This window comes from Hoplias malabaricus, chromosome 13 (genome assembly GCF_029633855.1).
Source record: "Hoplias malabaricus isolate fHopMal1 chromosome 13, fHopMal1.hap1, whole genome shotgun sequence".
In the NCBI taxonomy this organism is placed as follows: domain Eukaryota; kingdom Metazoa; phylum Chordata; class Actinopteri; order Characiformes; family Erythrinidae; genus Hoplias; species Hoplias malabaricus.
The window spans coordinates 33,494,313-33,512,948 of record NC_089812.1 but is presented as its reverse complement, the minus strand read 5'-3'; the positions used below and the strand labels follow the sequence as shown (position 1 = coordinate 33,512,948).

At 45.5% G+C, this 18,636-nt stretch overlaps 1 protein-coding gene across 1 annotated transcript in view; it reads right to left on the bottom strand.

Moving 5' to 3' along the window:
* sdk2a (sidekick cell adhesion molecule 2a) overlaps nucleotides 1-18,636 on the bottom strand; it is a 174,216-nt gene that overhangs the window by 24,430 nt on the left and 131,150 nt on the right. The window contains exons 19-38 of the mRNA XM_066642524.1: nucleotides 17,289-17,484; nucleotides 16,276-16,374; nucleotides 15,967-16,158; nucleotides 14,261-14,382; nucleotides 14,064-14,173; nucleotides 13,690-13,840; nucleotides 13,303-13,540; nucleotides 13,067-13,182; nucleotides 12,745-12,934; nucleotides 12,214-12,312; nucleotides 11,920-12,114; nucleotides 10,915-11,116; nucleotides 10,683-10,786; nucleotides 10,362-10,432; nucleotides 8,897-9,032; nucleotides 8,184-8,240; nucleotides 7,680-7,781; nucleotides 7,163-7,278; nucleotides 4,314-4,500; nucleotides 319-456 (exon numbers count right to left, since the gene is read on the bottom strand). Coding sequence (XP_066498621.1) covers nucleotides 319-456; nucleotides 4,314-4,500; nucleotides 7,163-7,278; nucleotides 7,680-7,781; nucleotides 8,184-8,240; nucleotides 8,897-9,032; nucleotides 10,362-10,432; nucleotides 10,683-10,786; nucleotides 10,915-11,116; nucleotides 11,920-12,114; nucleotides 12,214-12,312; nucleotides 12,745-12,934; nucleotides 13,067-13,182; nucleotides 13,303-13,540; nucleotides 13,690-13,840; nucleotides 14,064-14,173; nucleotides 14,261-14,382; nucleotides 15,967-16,158; nucleotides 16,276-16,374; nucleotides 17,289-17,484 — 2,821 coding nt within the window. The remainder of the gene's footprint in view (nucleotides 1-318; nucleotides 457-4,313; nucleotides 4,501-7,162; nucleotides 7,279-7,679; nucleotides 7,782-8,183; nucleotides 8,241-8,896; nucleotides 9,033-10,361; nucleotides 10,433-10,682; nucleotides 10,787-10,914; nucleotides 11,117-11,919; nucleotides 12,115-12,213; nucleotides 12,313-12,744; nucleotides 12,935-13,066; nucleotides 13,183-13,302; nucleotides 13,541-13,689; nucleotides 13,841-14,063; nucleotides 14,174-14,260; nucleotides 14,383-15,966; nucleotides 16,159-16,275; nucleotides 16,375-17,288; nucleotides 17,485-18,636) is intronic.

The window sequence follows — 18,636 nt, the reverse complement described above, 5'->3', positions numbered from 1 at the left end:
TTCTGACCACTCTGGAGCCATTACTGAGGCTTAAGGACCACAGGAGCCCTCACTTTCCTCTCATTTTTCTTCTGTTCCAAATTAGCCAGGAATCCAGCGGATAAGCCACACTTAGACGTGTTTAAACCATGCCTCACTCAATGACAGGGTGAAGTGTAGCCGAGGTATGCCAGCTATTACATGTTCTGACTTCGTATGCGAGGCTCACAGCTTGAACCGATTTTGAAAGCAAATGTCAGAGATTTGGGAGTTTAAAGGAGGGTGTAAATCAAGCGGCTTCCTAAAGCCTATCTCAGTAATTTGTAGCGAGTTTCTCACCGTCGACGGGGGTGCAGGGCTCGTAGATAATGCGATAGCCCTCGATGATGCCATTCGGCTGCTTTGGCTCTCCCCAGGACATGTTGACCGAGGTGGTGGTGAGCTCACTGAAGTGGATGAAGCTAGGGGCACTGGGAGCTGTGGAGAAACACAAACACAGACATACATTGCCTACATTGCGTTTATATTTATGGAATATGGCAGATGCTTTTATTCAGAGCAAGTTTAATCATGTTACAGATGTAGGCAAAAGCAGTGTCAGGATTCTTACGGATACAACAGTGTCAGTGCCAGGACTGGGAATTGAATTGATATTACCCATTATGCTACACCAGGCATTTTTATATATGATTGATATATTCATCACTGCTGCAGTGTGCTCAAGGGAAACAATATTAAAATAAAATAAATCATGACAATCAGTCATGGCGCAGCAGGTTAGTGTCGCTGTCACAAAGCTCCAGGGACCAAGGTATCAAGTCCCGCTCCGGGTGACCGTCTGTGAGGAGTGTGGTGTGTTCTCCCTGTGTCTGCGTGGGTTTCCTCCGGGTGACCATCTGTGAGGAGTGTGCTGTGTTCTCCCTGTGTCTGTGTGGGTTTCCTCCGGGTGACTGTCTGTGAGGAGTGTGTTGTGTTCTCCCTGCGTCCACGTGGGTTTCCTCCGGGTGACTGTCTGTGAGGAGTGTGGTGTGTTCTCCCTGTGTCTGCGTGGGTTTCCTCCAGGTGACCATCTGTGAGGAGTGTGCCGTGTTCTCCCTGTGTCCGTGTGGGTTTCCTCCGGGTGACTGTCTGTGAGGAGTGTGGTGTGTTCTCCCTGTGTCCGCGTGGGTTTCCTCCGGGTGACTGTCTGTGAGGAGTGTGGTGTGTTCTCCCTGTGTCCGCGTGGGTTTCCTCCAGGTGACTGTCTGTGAGGAGTGTGGTGTGTTCTCCCTGTGTCTGCGTGGGTTTCCTCCGGGTGACTGTCTGTGAGGAGTGTGGTGTGTTCTCCCTGTGTCTGCGTGGGTTTCCTCCGGGTGACTGTCTGTGAGGAGTGTGGTGTGTTCTCCCTGTGTCTGCGTGGGTTTCCTCCGGGTGACCATCTGTGAGGAGTGTGCCGTGTTCTCCCTGTGTCTGTGTGGGTTTCCTCCGGGTGGCTGTCTGTGAGGAGTGTGGTGTGTTCTCCCTGTGTCTGCGTGGGTTTCCTCCGGGTGACTGTCTGTGAGGAGTGTGGTGTGTTCTCCCTGTGTCCGCGTGGGTTTCCTCCGGGTGACTGTCTGTGAGGAGTGTGGTGTGTTTTCTCGATGTGTCTGCGTGGGTTTCCTCCCACACTCCAAAAACATGCCTTGTTAAAAAAAAAAGTGTCTGTAGGTGTGAGTGAATGTGTGTGTGTCTGTGTTGCCCTGTGAAGGACTGGCGCCCCCTCCAGGGTGTATTCCTGCCTTGCACCCAAAGATTCCAGGTAGGCTCCGGACCCACCGTGACCCTGAACTTGATAAGGGTTACAGATAATGAATGAATGAATGACAATCAGCACTGACAGAAAATTACAAGCCAGATTAATAAATGCAGCACTAACTGTGCTACAAAACCCAAATATGTCACAGTAATGGAGTACTATTCATAAACTCACTCTCCTTCCAGCTGCAGTATTTATACATATGACCAATGTAAAAACTAACCAAAACTGACATTTTAATACCATAAGGAATATTAATCACCAACACTCAGCACCTGTCTCAGTGCCAAAGTGAAGATGCTACATCAAAGAGCTGTGGATTTAAAGAAGGAAAAAAGCACCAATTTGACTCTGTGAGGCAGTGTTGTCGTGAAGCTGGAAATCATACTTGTGAATAAGAAAATGTGAATTTGCCCTTCGTGTTGGAGTTAATCTGGTGGTGTGTTTTCTGATTCTTGTGGCGCAGCAGGAAGTGTCGCAGTCACACAGCTCCAGGGGCCTGGAGGTTGTGGGTTCGATTCCCGCTCCGGGTGACTGTCTGTGAGGAGTTGGTGTGTTCTCCCCGTGTCTGTGTGGGTTTCCTCCGGGTGACTGTCTGTGAGGAGTTGGTGTGTTCTCCCCGTGTCTGTGTGGGTTTCCTCCAGGTGACTGTCTGTGAGGAGTTGGTGTGTTCTCCCCGTGTCTGTGTGGGTTTCCTCCGGGTGACTGTCTGTGAGGAGTTGGTGTGTTCTCCCTGTGTCCGCGTGGGTTTCCTCCGGGTGCTCCGGTTCCCTCCCACAGTCCAAAAACACGCGTTGCAGGTGAATTGGCGACTCGAAAGTGTCCGCAGGTGTGAGTGTGTGTGTGTGTGTGTGTCTCTGTTGCCCTGTGAGGACTGGCGTCCCCTCCAGGGTGTATTCCCGCCTTGCGCCCGATGATTCCAGGTAGGCTCTGGACCCCCGCGACCCTAAATTGGATAAGCGGTTACAGATAATGGATGGATGGATGGACTCGCTGACAGCAGAAGTTTCAAATTCGTACCTTGATTCCCGGTTCCAGGCTGGGATTTTAAAAAACGCAGTCTATAGGACACTCTACATTCACAGTTGCAGCTATTGTATAGTGTTACACCAGATGGAGGTTTTAAAATCCACGCCTGGAACCTGGGTCTAATGTAATCTCGAGTCTGGTACACTCAGGGTTAAACGACTGACCGTTACTTCCTTATTTCTGCAGTGGAAACGTAAGCAAACTTAAGCCTTAAATTAGCATGCAAATGAAATGATCTCAAATCTCAAAATTTGCTTCTGTGGTTCCTGTCCATTCTCATGCATCAGCAGGTCTATTTGAGATGTCTGACAGATGTTGACAAAGGAGGAATTTACACTGACCACTCCAGCCACAAAGAGTCTTAGGGACAGCACGAGCGAACAGGTTCACAAAGCCAGGCCCAAATACCAGCTCTGAAACGACTTTTAGGTTTGTTATCCAAATGCATGGAGGCCATCTGGGATGTGGCTGATCTTGTGGTAAATGCTAGCCTCCTTTACAGCAGGAGCCGAGGAGCTTGTTTTGGCTGAGGTCCCAGGATCTCAGCACTGAGCCCCAGCCTGCCGTCTCTGTTCCCTGCCGTCACCTCGCCGCTCCACTGTCAGAGCTTTCAAGGGAGAGGAAACAACCAGAGGAATTTATTCTAGAAAAAAAGGCTTCTCTTTCTGCCCAGACCACAGTGGAGAGCATGGGACAGCAAGAGCACAGAGCTCTTTTGTTGAATCCTGCCAAAACTCACACCACATGCCACCCATGCCATCAAGATCCCTCCTTGTCATAGGCTTCCGGCCCTGAGGCCTTCCCATCCAGGAAGTGCCAAACGACTCCTAGAAACTGTCAGACCCCATTAAAACCACCCAAAAACACAACCCATCTCCTTCAAGTCCAATTATTGTAGCGGTTCTGCATTCAGCAAGATGTGTGACCTTGTGCGCTGACGTCTCATAATGTATTCAGCTCAGAACTGTGGGAACAGAACGGGCAAAAAGTTCTAGATCACTTTCCCAGGGTCTATTTCTTTCATCTGCTACAGAATAGTGATGTGCTGTAACACTGTGAGTCATCATTTCAGCCTTATGTTCCCTCACAGTACAAGTCATTTATTTCATTTACAGTCAAAATGGTCAGCAATTTGTCAAAAATGCTTAGCACTTTCTGGGATATAATTCTAAAATGGATGTGAGATAAACTGTTTGAATAAGGAAGAGAAATATTAAAGTAAAAGCAGTGTAAATAAATGTTTATAATAATAAAATTATGAAAATGTAAATGAACACACCCAGAATTGCTAGCTAGTATGTTATGCTTAAATAACTGTTGAAATAAGACAAACAAACAACTAATGAGGTCTTGGGACAATTTATTTTCTGTTCACTGTGTGGTAGAAGTAACGGACAGACCACCAATAATTCCACCTCCCAGTGAATACAAAACCCAAGACTAGATACTGGACTCCTGAGGTGGACCACTGCTGTAAACGATGGCGCAGATGATTGACGTCTTTTATGCCTCAAGTTCTGTGGTGGTGTACCTGCTTGCTGAGTGCGCCCTCTGGTGGCAGGAGAGCGCGGCCCATCCCCGGCGGCATTGAAAGCGGCTACGCTGATCATGTATGTGGTGTAGCCGGTCAGGTTCTTCAGCTTGACCCCCAGCTCGGGCAGGAAGAGTGTTCGCAGCCTTTCGGTCTCATTCTGCAGCTGATACTCCCAGTAATATATCTGAGGAGAGAGAGAGAGAGAGAGAGAGAGAGAGAGAGGCAGGGAGGGATTACATCAGAAATAGAGGGAGAGTAACAAGAGAGTGATAGAGAGATGGAGAAGAGAGAGAAGGAGATTGAGAGTGTCAGGAAGAGAGAGAGAGAGAGAGAGAGAGAGAGAGAGAGAGAGAGAGAGAGAGAGAGAGAGAGGCAGGGAGGGATTACATCAGAAATAGAGGGAGAGTAACAAGAGAGTGATAGAGAGATGGAGAAGAGAGAGAAGGAGATTGAGAGTGTCAGGAAGAGAGAGAGAGAGAGAGAGAGAGAGAGAGAGAGGCAGGGAGGGATTACATCAGAAATAGAGGGAGAGTGATAGAGAGATGGAGAAGAGAGAGAAGGAGATTGAGAGTGTCAGGAAGAGAGAGAGAGAGAGAGAGAGAGAGAGAGAGAGAGAGAGAGAGAGAGAGAACAACAGAAATAGAGGGAGAGTAAAAAGAGAGAGATGGAGAAGAGAGAGAAGGAGATTGAGAGTGTCAGGGAGTGAGGGAGGCAGAGAGACAGAGAGAGAGAGAGAGAGAGAACAACAGAAATAGAGGGAGAGTAACAAGAGATTGATAGAGAGATGGAGAAGAGAGAGAAGGAGATTGAGAGTGTCAGGGAGTGAGGGAGGCAGAGAGACAGAAGAGAGAGAGAGAGAGAGAGAGATATGGAGAAGGGAGAGAAGTAGATTGAGAGTGTCAGGAAGAGAGAGAGAGAGAGAGAACAACAGAAATAGAGGGAGAGTAACAAGAGAGTGATAGAGAGATGGAGAAGGGAGAGAAGTAGATTGAGAGTGTCAGGGAGAGATGGAGGCAGAGAGACAGAGAGAAAGCAGAGAGAGAGAGAGAGAGAGAGGCAGGGAGGGATTACATCAGAAATAGAGGGAGAGTAACAAGAGAGTGATAGAGAGATGGAGAAGAGAGAGAAGGAGATTGAGAGTGTCAGGAGAGAGAGAGAGAGAGAGAGAGAGAGAGGCAGGGAGGGATTACATCAGAAATAGAGGGAGAGTGATAGAGAGATGGAGAAGAGAGAGAAGGAGATTGAGAGTGTCAGGAAGAGAGAGAGAGAGAGAGAGAACAACAGAAATAGAGGGAGAGTAAAAAGAGAGAGATGGAGAAGAGAGAGAAGGAGATTGAGAGTGTCAGGGAGTGAGGGAGGCAGAGAGACAGAGAGAGAGAGAGAGAGAGAACAACAGAAATAGAGGGAGAGTAACAAGAGATTGATAGAGAGATGGAGAAGAGAGAGAAGGAGATTGAGAGTGTCAGGGAGTGAGGGAGGCAGAGAGATAGAGAGAGAGAGAGAGAGAGAGAGATGGAGAAGGGAGAGAAGTAGATTGAGAGTGTCAGGAAGAGAGAGAGAGAGAGAGAGAGAGAGAGAGAGAGAACAACAGAAATAGAGGGAGAGTAACAAGAGAGTGATAGAGAGATGGAGAAGGGAGAGAAGTAGATTGAGAGTGTCAGGGAGAGATGGAGGCAGAGAGACAGAGAGAAAGCAGAGAGAGAGAGAGAGAGAGAGAGACAGGGTCATTTGGATTCACCTCACTGATGATCGTGTTAAGATGGAAGAAAGGTTTTATCTGAAGGTGTACGGTTAATAGGGTCAAACTGACCTTTAGCCAAAGCCCCATTCACACTTAATTTAGCGATTAAAATCACTTTGTAAGATCTTATTTCAGGATCTTTTGATAATGTAGAAGTCTTTTGAAACAAGGAGAACTTGTTTAAATATTAATTTTGTTATTCAGTCCTATTATTTATTAATATTGCCTAATTACTGATGCAAAAAGCAACAGAATAGCTTTATCATAGAGGAACACTGGGAATACATGCATTCATTCACTTTCTTCGACCAATTTATCCTGTTCAGGGCTTCACTGGGTCTGAATCCCAGCCGAAATAACTGGCCACAGGGCAGGAACACACCCTAGACTCGGCGCCAGTCCATCAAAGAACGCCCACCGGGTCACTCACACATTCAAACCTGTGGATACTTTTGAATATAAAATGTCTTTGGACTGAGGAAGGAAACACACACCCGGAAGAAACCCACAAAGACACTGGGAGAACACACTAAACACCTCACAGACTGTGACGCTTCCAGGAAAGTCACACAGCTCCAGGAACCTGGAGGTTGTGGGTTTGAGTCCTGCTCCGGGTGACTGTCTGTGAGGAGTGTGGTGTGTTCTCCCTGTGTCTGCGTGGGTTTCCTCCAGGTAACTGTCTGTGAGGAGTGTGGTGTGTTCTCCCTGTGTCTGCGTGGGTTTCCTCCAGGTGACTGTCTGCCAGGAGTGTGGTGTGTTCTCTCTGTGTCTGCGTGGGTTTCCTCCGGGTGACTGTCTGTGAGGAGTGTGGTGTGTTCTCCCTGTGTCTGCGTGGGTTTCCTCCGGGTGACTGTCTGTGAGGAGTGTGGTGTGTTCTCCCTGTGTCTGCGTGGGTTTCCTCCAGGTGACTGTCTGTGAGGAGTGCGGTGTGTTCTCCCTGTGTCTGCGTGAGTTTCCTCCGGGTGACTGTCTGTGAGGAGTGTGGTGTGTTCTCCCTGTGTCTGCGTGGGTTTCCTCCAGGTGACTGTCTGTGAGGAGTGTGGTGTGTTCTCCATGGGTTTCCTCCGGGTGCAGTTAATATAATAAATGTATAGCTTGTTTATACCTTATAGCCTTGAATGTCGCCGTTCTGAGCTTCCAGTGGTGGAGGGTCCCAGGTGACATCAAGCTGAGTTGCTGTAGAAGACTGGACAGCCACGTTCTGAGGGGCAGCCGTTGGCACTAGTGAACACACACAAGACCAGACTCATCACAAACTGCAGGAGAACGGAGAAATCAAGGATCATTGACTCACTCCGGCTCCACAGCAGTTCAATATGGATGGAGAGTGGGACTGTGTGCTAATGAGGAGCTTCTTTTTATCTTACCCAATTTTCTCCCCAATTTAGTCATTGGCAATTTGAAAAAGGAAAACTGGCTGTTATTTAAGACTCCGAGAGCCCAGTCACACGCTGCTTCCAAGCTGGGAGTGTGAACACGAGCAAATGCTTTCTCTGAGACATGTGAAGCCAGCACCTGCTCCTTTTCTAACTGCGGCTACACAGTGCAAGTGGACGGCTCAACGTTTGGAGGAGAACATTAACTGCCAAGTTATGTCATGTTAGCTAACACGTGATTCTCACCTGCTTCTCCTACGAACACTTCCTGTGGGGAGCTAATAGGCCCCTCCCCTACTGCGTTGTACACACTGAGCCTGATCTCGTAGCGCTTGTGTTTACTCAGTTCTGCACAGGACAAAACACACAGAAACACATTACATTGTGAATTATATCAGCCATTATACAGAAAATCACATCACACTCTATATGCCTTTATTATACAGCAGCTCACTCATGGCATTTTGCTGATGACGCAAAGCAAGTGAGATGAGAAATTCAGTGAGGGAAGCTTTAAAAAATGGGGTGGAAATTCATACAGAGAGAACGAGGGAGGGTGAGAGAGAAAGAAGGAGGGAGAGAGACAGACAGAGGGAAATAGAGAGAGAGAGAAAGAGAGAGTGAAACAGACAGAGTCAGAGAGCAAGACAGTCCCTTCCTTTTCTCTAAACTCTAACAGATGGCTGTGGATTTGAAATGCTAATATCATTCCAAATCAGAGAAGCAGAAAGATGGAGTCTGTAGACTTACTGTCCAACTCGTACTGGGTGAGTGAGGATTCACTCAGGTTCCTCACGCTGTAGGGAGCTGAGAATAGTGAACAGCAGCAGAGAACAGAGAGCCAAAGCAGGCCAACAGAAGAGAGAGAAGAGAAAAGAAAAGGAGATAGCAGAGGAAAAGGTAAGAGTAGAGAAAAGAGCAGGAGACAAGAGAAGATAGGAGAAGGGAGGAGACCAGAGGAGAAAAAAAGAATAATAGAGATAAAGAATGTGCAAAGCAGAAAAAAGAGCAGACAAGAGGAGAAGTGAAGAGAGCAGGAGAGAATAAGTACGAGAGAGAGAGAGAGAGAGAGAGAGAGAGAGAGAGAGAGAGAGAGAGAGAAATTGGATTAGTGATTTAGTAGAGAGCAGGCTGTTTGCTGAAGCCCGCTGCAGTGGAGGCAGTCCAGCGTCGGAAACAAACACAAAAGCTGGGAGCCGTGCTGCAGCTTTGATTACATGCCTATTAATGAGACAAGCCAGAGCCCAGCCTGGACTTAGGCACAAAAAACAACAAAAAAAACCCTGCAGAGATGTGCGAGCATCTGGGCAAACAGGTGTGTGTAGAGAAAGCTCGTTTATTTATTCATAACCTCGCTCTGTGTTCGGACTGTTTACTGATCCGTGTCCTTGAGTGCGAGAGGTATTTTGCCGTTAAACAATCGGGCCGAGCTGAGCTCGAGTGCGGGTTAAATTTAGACTCACCTGTGAGCTCCGCCCAGTTGGCCGAGGGGTTGTTGACGGTGCGGACGGTGAAGCTGCGCAGACGGTCGTAGTGCAGCTCCCGATAGCGAACCCGAAAGCCCAGCAGGATGCCATTGATCTGCTCCTCAGGAGGGGGCTGCAAGTGGTCAGATTAGATCATTGGTGTATTAGCCGCTTGAGCTGTGTGGTCCGGGGTGACACAGTTATTGTGAGTGATGAGCCGTTCAGTGTATTTTGTCCCACACTTTGACTGGAGTCGGATATTGTTTAATATTGAAAAATACTTTAACGCTAATGGATCCAACCCACTTTTAAATAGGATTTAAACTGAAGGCCCAATCATTTGTTGACAGCGACTCTTCTTCTGATATGAAGGGTATTAATGCGTAGCTTCTACTCTTCTAGAAACGACGCACACCAAGCGCTGGACATTTCTGTGAGTATCTGATGGCACTACAACGTTAGCATAGCCAGGTACTAATCTTGACTGATTTGTTTTGGGTTACAAAATCCAATGCAATTCAATCACTCATTACCACTGCCTCACAGACCAGTCCCTGGGGCTTTAAACCCGCTCTGCCCGATGTTTGGCACTTGACCTGATGACCTTAGGCTCATGTGCCTCAGCATGTGTTTGCTGAATCAGTGCATCCAACAAGAAAGGCAGCAGTGTGCGTTAAAGCTGATACATTTTACTGTAACAATCATGCATTCAACCTACACTAGAGGTAAATTTAAAACACGTTGGGACAATGAAAAAGGTTACGAATATATATCATACACACAAAACGAGCAATGGATTAGGAACACCAAAGAGGGGCACTTTGTAGTTCTACAATTACACACTGTAGTCTCTCTGTTTCCATGCGCGATGGGAGTGTGTTATTATTTGCGGTGCTAGTACGTGTGGATCAGACACAGCAGTGCTGCTTGAGTTTTTAAACCCTGTGTCCACTCACTACCTCACTGGTCCACCTTGTATATGTAAAATCAGAGACAATGGCTCATCTGATGTGATGTGTGTGTGTTGGTCGTCCTCTAGTCCTTCGTCAGTGGACACGGGACACTGTTGGCTGGGTGTTTTTTGCTTGGTGGACTATCCTCAGTCCAGCAGTGACACTGAGGGCATTAAAAATCCAACCAACTAAATCATACCAGCTCTGTGGGGGTCCTGACCATTGAAGAGCAGGGTGAAATGGGGGTAAAAGAGTATGCAGAGAAACAGGTGGACTACAGTCTGTAATTATAGAACAATAAAGTGCTCCATGGTCAGTGGAGCTGATAAAATGAGTGTAAATACAAGGTAGCTGTCCGTAATCCAATGCTCCTTCGGTGTATAAGCAGTGCTTCTTTAAAAACATTCCCTGACTTAGCTTCCAAACAAATATTTCAGATCAGACTGGGCCATCCCTAGCTCAAGACGCCCTGTCAGTCCTTTAACAACAGAATATGATAGGGGTTTTACCTTCCAGCGGACCAGCACGGAGGTGGTGGTGTGTGGCGTGACGGAGAGGATTGTGGGGGCTTTGTCTGGAGCTGAATGGAAGACAAACAAATGGTCTGTTCAGTCAACAGTTCCTGAACTGTACAAATCCTCTTGGAGCATGGACCACTAGGCAATGATAAAGCTTTCCCCCCATCGGATCCAGCAGAGACAGCATTATTCTGACAATTACAGCAAGTGCACTGTCATAATTAAGTCTCACTGTCGATTAAAAGGAGGATTTTCAGTGCACAATCCCCATGATCAATGTCATTTATTCTAACATGAAGCCAAGGGCCTTACCGTCCTGCAGAGTGGTGATAGCCTCGCTCTCCTCGCTGTATTCACTGTCCCCGATGTCATTAGTAGCCTTGACACGGAACTGGTAGGAGGTGAAGGGTTTGAGCCTGGGCAAAGCACACACACATATATAAGATGACAAAGCAAACACACGACCTACAACACTGGCCACATTCTTATCTGCGTTCGAACTTCAGCGACGATGATTCCAATTTGTATAACAATGCTGTCTTACTTGTCCACTATATAGGAGCTGGCCTCGTGGTTGACTGATGCTGAGTGGACGGTCCAGTTGTTACTGGGCAGCTCTTTGTATTGTACGGTGTAGTAGCGGACTGGAGACAGGCCGTCGCTGCCTGGTTCCCATGACAGGAGCACACTGCGGGCCTGGACGTCCTCCTGGGGAACTGAAGGTCGACTGGGAGGCTGGGGACGAGCTGCAGAGGGGAACGGTATAAATTACATTAATTTGATTATGCAACACAGGGCGGGTAGCAATTGAATGTTATATATTCATGGAAAACAGGTCATTAGCTCCGTTAAAACAACTAGACAAATCTGTTGAACGTGCATATTCAATCAATACCACACTGAGGGAGAATCAATTTGTTGCACTTTAAATCTTCTTTAGTGCAAAGAAAGCCCATTTTTACAGCATTAACTGTAATTGTAATGTAACTATATACAGTACCAGTCAAAAGTTTGGACACATCTTCTCATCAGTCACTGGTTGAATAGCGCTAGTCACGGTATAGAACTGTGTACCAACCCCTACCTCCGCACAACCCAAGTTATGGTATCAAACACATTAAGAAGGGAGCGGTTCTACAGATTAACTCTCGACGAGGCCACAGCTGTTCACTGAAAACCGTTCCAGGTGACGACCTCATGAAGCCGACTGAGAGAATGGAGAGAGTGTGTGAAGCTGTCATCAAAGCGAAAGACGGCTACTTTGAAGAATCTAAAGTATAAAACATATTCTGTTTTTTTGTTGACTACACAATTCCGTATGTGTTCCTTCATAGTTTTGATGTCTTCCACATTCCTTTACAACGTAGAAACAATGAAAAAACATTGACTGAGAAGATGTCCAAACTTTTGACAAGTGCTGTACATTCACAATACGTGGAAAATGGCCCAAAACAGAAATAAAAGCGTCCCTCAGTGGGCGTGGTACTCTATATAAAGTATCATTGACCATACAACAGTACGAAAATATTTGAAGTAACTATCTCTGCACCTCTCTTCTCTGTAGTGACCACCAGGGCTTCAGCAGCCTCCCCCCAGCCCTTTCTGGTTTGTGCTGTGAGGCGAAACACATAAACACTCTCTGGTTTCAGTCCAGAGGCTGTGTACTGACGTGCGCTGGGGCTGAGCACATCCACCGTGGCCGAGTTGCTGTTGGAGGAGTTTCGCCGGTAGGTGATCTGATAAGCTGGAAGAGACGGCGCACATGAGAAAATCTTATAATATATTCTTCTACAGCATACAATAGCCCCCTGTCTTTTGAGTGAACTGATAGATTCCAACTCACCAAGGATAATGCCGTTGGGTTGGGCAGGCGGCTGCCAGATGAGCCGAACAGAATTGGTTCGGACCTCAGGAAAAAGGATGCCCACTGGGGGACCAGGAACTGAAAGCAGTGATGAATACACTCATAATACGGCACATGTTCTATACACGAGTCACTTAGGCACAGAGAAGTGTGGTGGAAAGTGGCTCTGAGGCGGAGGAATTTGCTCCAAAAAGAGGAGTGACTTCAGCCATTTGGAGGTGGTTTGGTTACAAAATATCTGATGTATAATAAACAATGGTATTATGTAAGAAATGAAAGAAGCCTCTAACAACAGAAAGGGGAAACATCTAATCTGTTTCACCACCTCCAGCTGAAACACCCGGCTGAGGACGAGGAGAATCAACAGCCAATGAACAGTAACCAAAGCAGAATCTCACAGCAACTATTCTGTATTTGTTTTGTTGTTTACTGTGAAGCTTTAGGGCCATATCGCCCATCCTAGTGTATACACACACACTGTATATATGGTGATATGGTTTGATGCCTTACCATCATCCAAAGTGCGCTCCAAAATTGGAGGTGAGCTGGGCACACCATCTCCTATTCGTGTGAAAGCCAGCACCTGGATCTCATAGAGGACGTATTTGTCCAGGCCGGTCAGCTGGACACTGTGGCTTGTGTTCCCATCCACAGTCCAGAAACGCAAGGCTGAGTCTGAGTCCTTTTCTCTGTACACCACCTGATAGACAGACTCTCTTCGTTAAAACCAGTATATCAACAACTGAGTACATTCAAAACGTCTTTTTATCGAGTGCTGTGTATACTATAGATTTACAACTGAAGGGAACTGAAGAAATAAAAAACGGATTGCCTTGTAGCCGAGGATAAGGCCGTTACGGTCTGGTTCTGGCACCTCCCCCCACCGGACCAGGATGCTACTTGAGGTGGTGGCAAAGGCAGAGACATTGGCCGGCCCACTGGAAGGCACTGCATAAGGGATATATAAACAGTTCGGTCAGTGTTGTCCCACACTGTTGAAGAACTCTATATTTCTTTAGCTTTTAACAATATTAGTCAAAGTTAAAAATCAGAAATCTTTCAGAACACCTGACTCTCTGGTCCTGGAGTGGACCGGCTGGCTCCATGGCCCAGACCCGATGCCGTTGATGGCCTGTACGCGGACTTCATACTCTGTCCACTCCTCTAGATCCTCTATGGTGAACTCTCTCTCCAGTCTGTCTGAGATAACGTGGGACAGCACTCCTCCTTTGGAGCCGGAACGAGAGTACTGCACCCTGTAGCCCACCAGCTCCGGATTCCCATTGTACTCCCACTCCGGCAGGGGCTGCAAAACACAGGGGGTGCTCTGTGTGTCAGTGTCACACTTTAACCTCTTTTTTAACCTCATGTAAACAAAAATGTACTGTAGCTTTTGTTAAACTGTGTCTTTGTAAATGCAGTTTGATTCGAAGAATGTTTTGGACATCCACCCACCACCCATCGAAGCCAGAGGCTGGTCTCACTGGCCGTTCTCAGGGTCACATTGGCAGGGGCGATGTCCGGTGGAGCCTGCAGGGTCTGGATCTTTCTGGAGGGCTGGCTTGGAGGACTGGTGCCCACTATGTTTACTTGACGCATGCGAAACCTACAAGCAGTTGATTTATGAGGATGAGGGACCACACTGTCACATTGACAATGACATGGCAACAATATTCAATTTCTATTTTCTATTTTATTAATTACTAGATTAAACTAAACAGAACGCTCTCTGACCCATGTTGGAGGACTGCTTTGAGTGTCTGTTGGTGTGATTTGTCACACTGCACAATAAAATGGAGCGCTATTCCCCCAGACATTTAGAAAGGTACCTGTAGAACGTGTATGGGTTGAGACCCTCTACCACCAGAGATCGTGCGTCAGGCTCATTAGACAGCTGATGGACCATGACCCACTCCTCGTTCTCCCCTATCACACCGATCTGACAGAAAGACAGGGATATTCTTATTATTCAGTGGCAGCAAATGGAGACAGCTTGAGGGAGAGAGACAGAAGTTGTTGACATTACCTGAGCCTCTACCACCCAGCGGGAGATGGAGGTCTTGCCGTCGTAGCCGGGTTTGAACTGCAGGGTCACTGAGCGCGGTCCAATGTTGGAGATGGCGATGTTAGTGGGTGGTCCAGGCATTTCTGCAGAAAAAGAAACAGGAGGAAACAAGGGAACTGAGCTGTAAAAACACCCCTGAAAAAAAGACTATTCACCCCAACTCTATACAACTACAACACAAATATAAACCACTGCTTTAATTTACAGTAAATTACAGTATAATTTTTACAGTAACATTCGTTTCTTAAAGTAGCGTATAAGTGTATTGTTGTGTAAGTTGTAGTTTGCTATAACTAACTGTTTGCCGTATAATTTACAGTTAGTTCCTGTAAAATGGTCACAACTGAAATAAATTCAAAATAATATTACACTGTATATTGATTGTATTTAGCTGGTAGCTAAGCTACAATAAAACTACTGTACATTTTTTGTTTACTACAGTGTTTGAACAGAACAGCTGTCTTTAACACTGTGTAAAAATTTCCTGATGTGTAGACCAATAGAAATGCTCCAAAATCCATTCATTCATTCATTGTCTGTAACTGCTTATCCAGTTCAGGGTCGCGGTGGGTCCGGAGCCTCCCCGGAACACACCCTGGAGGGGGCGCCATTCCTTCACAGGGCGACACACATTCTCTTTCACACTCTCACCTATGGACAATTTTGAGTCGCTAATCCACCTACCAACATGTGGGTTTCTAAATTCTAAACATAAAAATTAGGTAAGCACACTATCAACCGTGTTAGTATTAGCATATTAGCATAGCTACAATCCTTCTTCCTTCAGGGGTCGCCACAGCGGATCATCCCTTCCGCATTATTCGCAGAGCTACGATTAAGGTTAGCATATTTGCTGGAGTAAGGCTTAATTTAATGTCAGTGCAAATGCGACATTAAAGAATGAAAAACATTTCATTATGTTCCAATTAATATTTAATTTCAAACAAGTTAAAGGTGAACATCTACAAAGTAGATCATGATAAAATGTTATTGGATTTTACTTAGCCAACACTAACAACAACATCTGCAGGACATAAACCGTATTGCACACTGGGGGCTTTATAATGATATGATATAATGATATAACCATAACACGACATGTATTTGTGAACATACTGTTGGTAACACTTACTGAATCACTTTTCATTAAAGGAAACAATCTGTCGCCAATGATTCATGTAACCACCACTACATCTGTTAGATACATGCCAACTGACAGGCTTTTAGTTGTGCCACAGTAGACTCTAAAGACAGATTTTCCAGTTTAAAACTGAATAACACCTTCTAATGATGCAACTTGAAGGTTTGGTGTGGATACATGGATTAGCTAATACTAGAAGAAACCAAATTGCTCATGTTTGCCCTAGGAAACATAATAATAATCACAATGAGAAGCCTGATGAATAACTATATGACATATGTGTAAGGCATGTTGGGAACTGTGATAAGCAAAAAATAAATAAAGAATAATATATGTACATATTTTAATGCAGAAATGCATTGGAAAAATGGGACGGAAGAGCCCTCCAAATCTACTGGGTGAGATTTTAGTATAAAATCAAGCATAACGACCCTAAATTACAGCTAAATCACTTAAAAATAGGTGCATGCATGTAAGAAACCAAACGTTTCCTTTGTCTTCTTTCATGTTGCTTTCTGTTGCTTACCTGGGGGCACTCCTGAGGATATGGTAGAAGAAGAGAGCTGGCCCTGACCCTTGGAGGTCATGCCTGCCACCTGGATGGTGTAGGTGGTGAGAGCGGTCAGCCCGGTGACACGGTATTCCTGTGTGAGGTTGGGCAGGTAGTGTGTGACCCGTGTGTTTGTGCGGTTAAACTCCTCCCAGGAGATTCGGTACCCTACAGCGGAAAAGTGCAGTAGGTTAAGCTTGAAACCACAGCATAAGGAGATCATAACACAGAAAACAGGCCATATTCCCCAGGGTTCACAAACAGGTGTGTGGGCAGCGTAATCACCGGTGAGAATGCCGTTCTTTTCATGTGGTTCTTTCCAGCTCACTTTGAGTGATGTGTCCAGGATCTCGGTGAAGCTCAGATGGCCCACTGGTCCTGGGGCTGAGGACAGAGTCAGAAAAGTCAAGTAAAAAATGCATGAACAGATGTCCATTTCAGTGGTTCTTGAGTTTAGTTTGGGAGACATGCTACTTGGAGGCTGCATTCTCAAAACAGTTAAAGCAGGCATGAGTTGCTAGGACCATTTCATCTACCAGTCCTCAGTCATAACTACTTCACTCCAGTGATTCTGTAAGTGCAGTTTAATTTCGGACAACGTTAGAGAAAGTAATTAGATTTTTGCTCTTGGGCTCCCCCTACATTTGCAAACGGTAATGCACTTTTACAGCACGGTCCTGAAACAAGGGGGCAAGGGGCTGGTTCCCTACCCTACTCCAAAAAGTACATAGTGTATTTTCTGCAGTGCTGAGCCATATATTCTACTGTTACAGATCAGTTAAATATCACAATGATTTTGAAGCTGTAATTGTAAGGTAATTTATAGTGTTCCTTTAAATCCAAATCCAATTGGAACTGTGAACATTTTTCTAAGAATTTTGTTTGTAAGAAGTAGTTGTGCCAGTGCCATTCATAGAAATGACTTGCAATTCATTCTCTCACACACTTATGCTCTTTAAAGTATACTATTCAGTGCTTCAAAGTAATTACGCAGTCATCTGTTACAGTTAACTGTGATTAAAATGTTGACTATTATTCCCATGTATTCATGCATATATATTACACTATTCAATCTTGTCTTTGAAAAGGACAGGTGCGTTGTAGTAGTTCTAGGTTAAGAGGGTTCAGAACACTTCAACCCTAGCCCCTAAGAACAGATTTCAGCTGGGTATCTAGGAGTGAACTTCAGAGTCCCTTCTCTCTTTCTGCCTGTGTTCTCTGTTGTTGTTGTTTTCTTGTAAAGTGACACATGCTACAGTACAGTTAATGCGAATTTAGTGTAAAGTGGTTGTACTCACTGTCCTCATGTGTGCGGGCTCGCTGTGGGGGGCTCCGGGGGCCGTCCCCCGGTGTGGTGAAACACAACACTGATGTGAAGTACTCTGTGAACTTTTTCAGTCCAGTGACATATCCAACATGGACACTGTCCTGGAAGTTTGGCCTGACTGTCACCATGGCAATGTCCTCCTCATGGCTCGGTTCCCAGGCCAGCAGCTGAAGGAATGGAAAGGAGAGAGAGAGAGAGAGAGAGAGAGAGAGAGAGAGAGAGAGAGAGAGAGAGAGAGAGAGAGAGAGAGAGAGAGAATGCTTAATATTTTAAAATAAAGTAATATTTTAATAAACACTAATATTGTGTTTACACTATTATATATCTCAACACCCATTACCAATAACAATAATAAAGTTTCACAAAGACTGGTGATGTCATAAAACACCATCTGCAATGGGTACAATGGGCTTTGGAAACCACAACAACGGCAGCAGTCGTTAAGCTCTGTTTACTCATCATGTGTTTGTGTGTTATTTTTGTTTTTGGGACTAAACTGGGCTCCACGCACCCATTCAGACAGATACCTTTAGTTCTATTGTTCCATGCTGTTGTTCCATCCAAGTCTTTTGTCTTTTGTTGGCCACCAACCCAAGGAACTTTTGAAAATCTTAAAAATACCACTGCATAATTGTATTAACTGGCACTTTAGTCGGATAAAAACAGTTGTGATCTCTACTTTAGCTTGGAGATTTTACAAACGGCTAGTTTGTTACAAGTCTCCCTTGTCAGTCAGTGTTCTGCAAGGTTTACTAATTAAACTAATGGGTTTGCTTGGAACCTTGAGTGAGAATGTCCTAAAAAATACCCAGATCCATATACCAGGTACCAAATCTGCCTAATTACAAAGCAGAGTACAGCCGAGTGGTGTTGGTAGTATACAGTGGACAAGAACCATTTGAGTCTATCTGGGACTTCCTTAACCGAATGAGGTTTGTTAAGTGTAAGATGAAAGAGTTGCCCCTGGTTTCTGTTCGTAAATACATGTTCACTATTTTATCTAATGAAATGAAAACATCTAATTGTAAAGCATTAGACATGCCATTTGTTTCAAATTAGCCATTTAGCTCCAGTGCAATATTAAAGAGTCTTGACTGAGTAGTTACCTTTGGAGTACGAAAACTTAAAAGTGACAATCCAAATCTTCCGTCATCGATTCCTTTAACAATACCATAGAAACAAACAAAAACAAAACATCTCGACTTGGAGAGAAATGCTGCACGTCCAAGCCCTTAATGTATGGACTAAAGAAGTTAAAAACATACCAAACTTTCAATGAGAGTTCGTGTAAAAAGTTGTTATTGGACCACATCTATTGG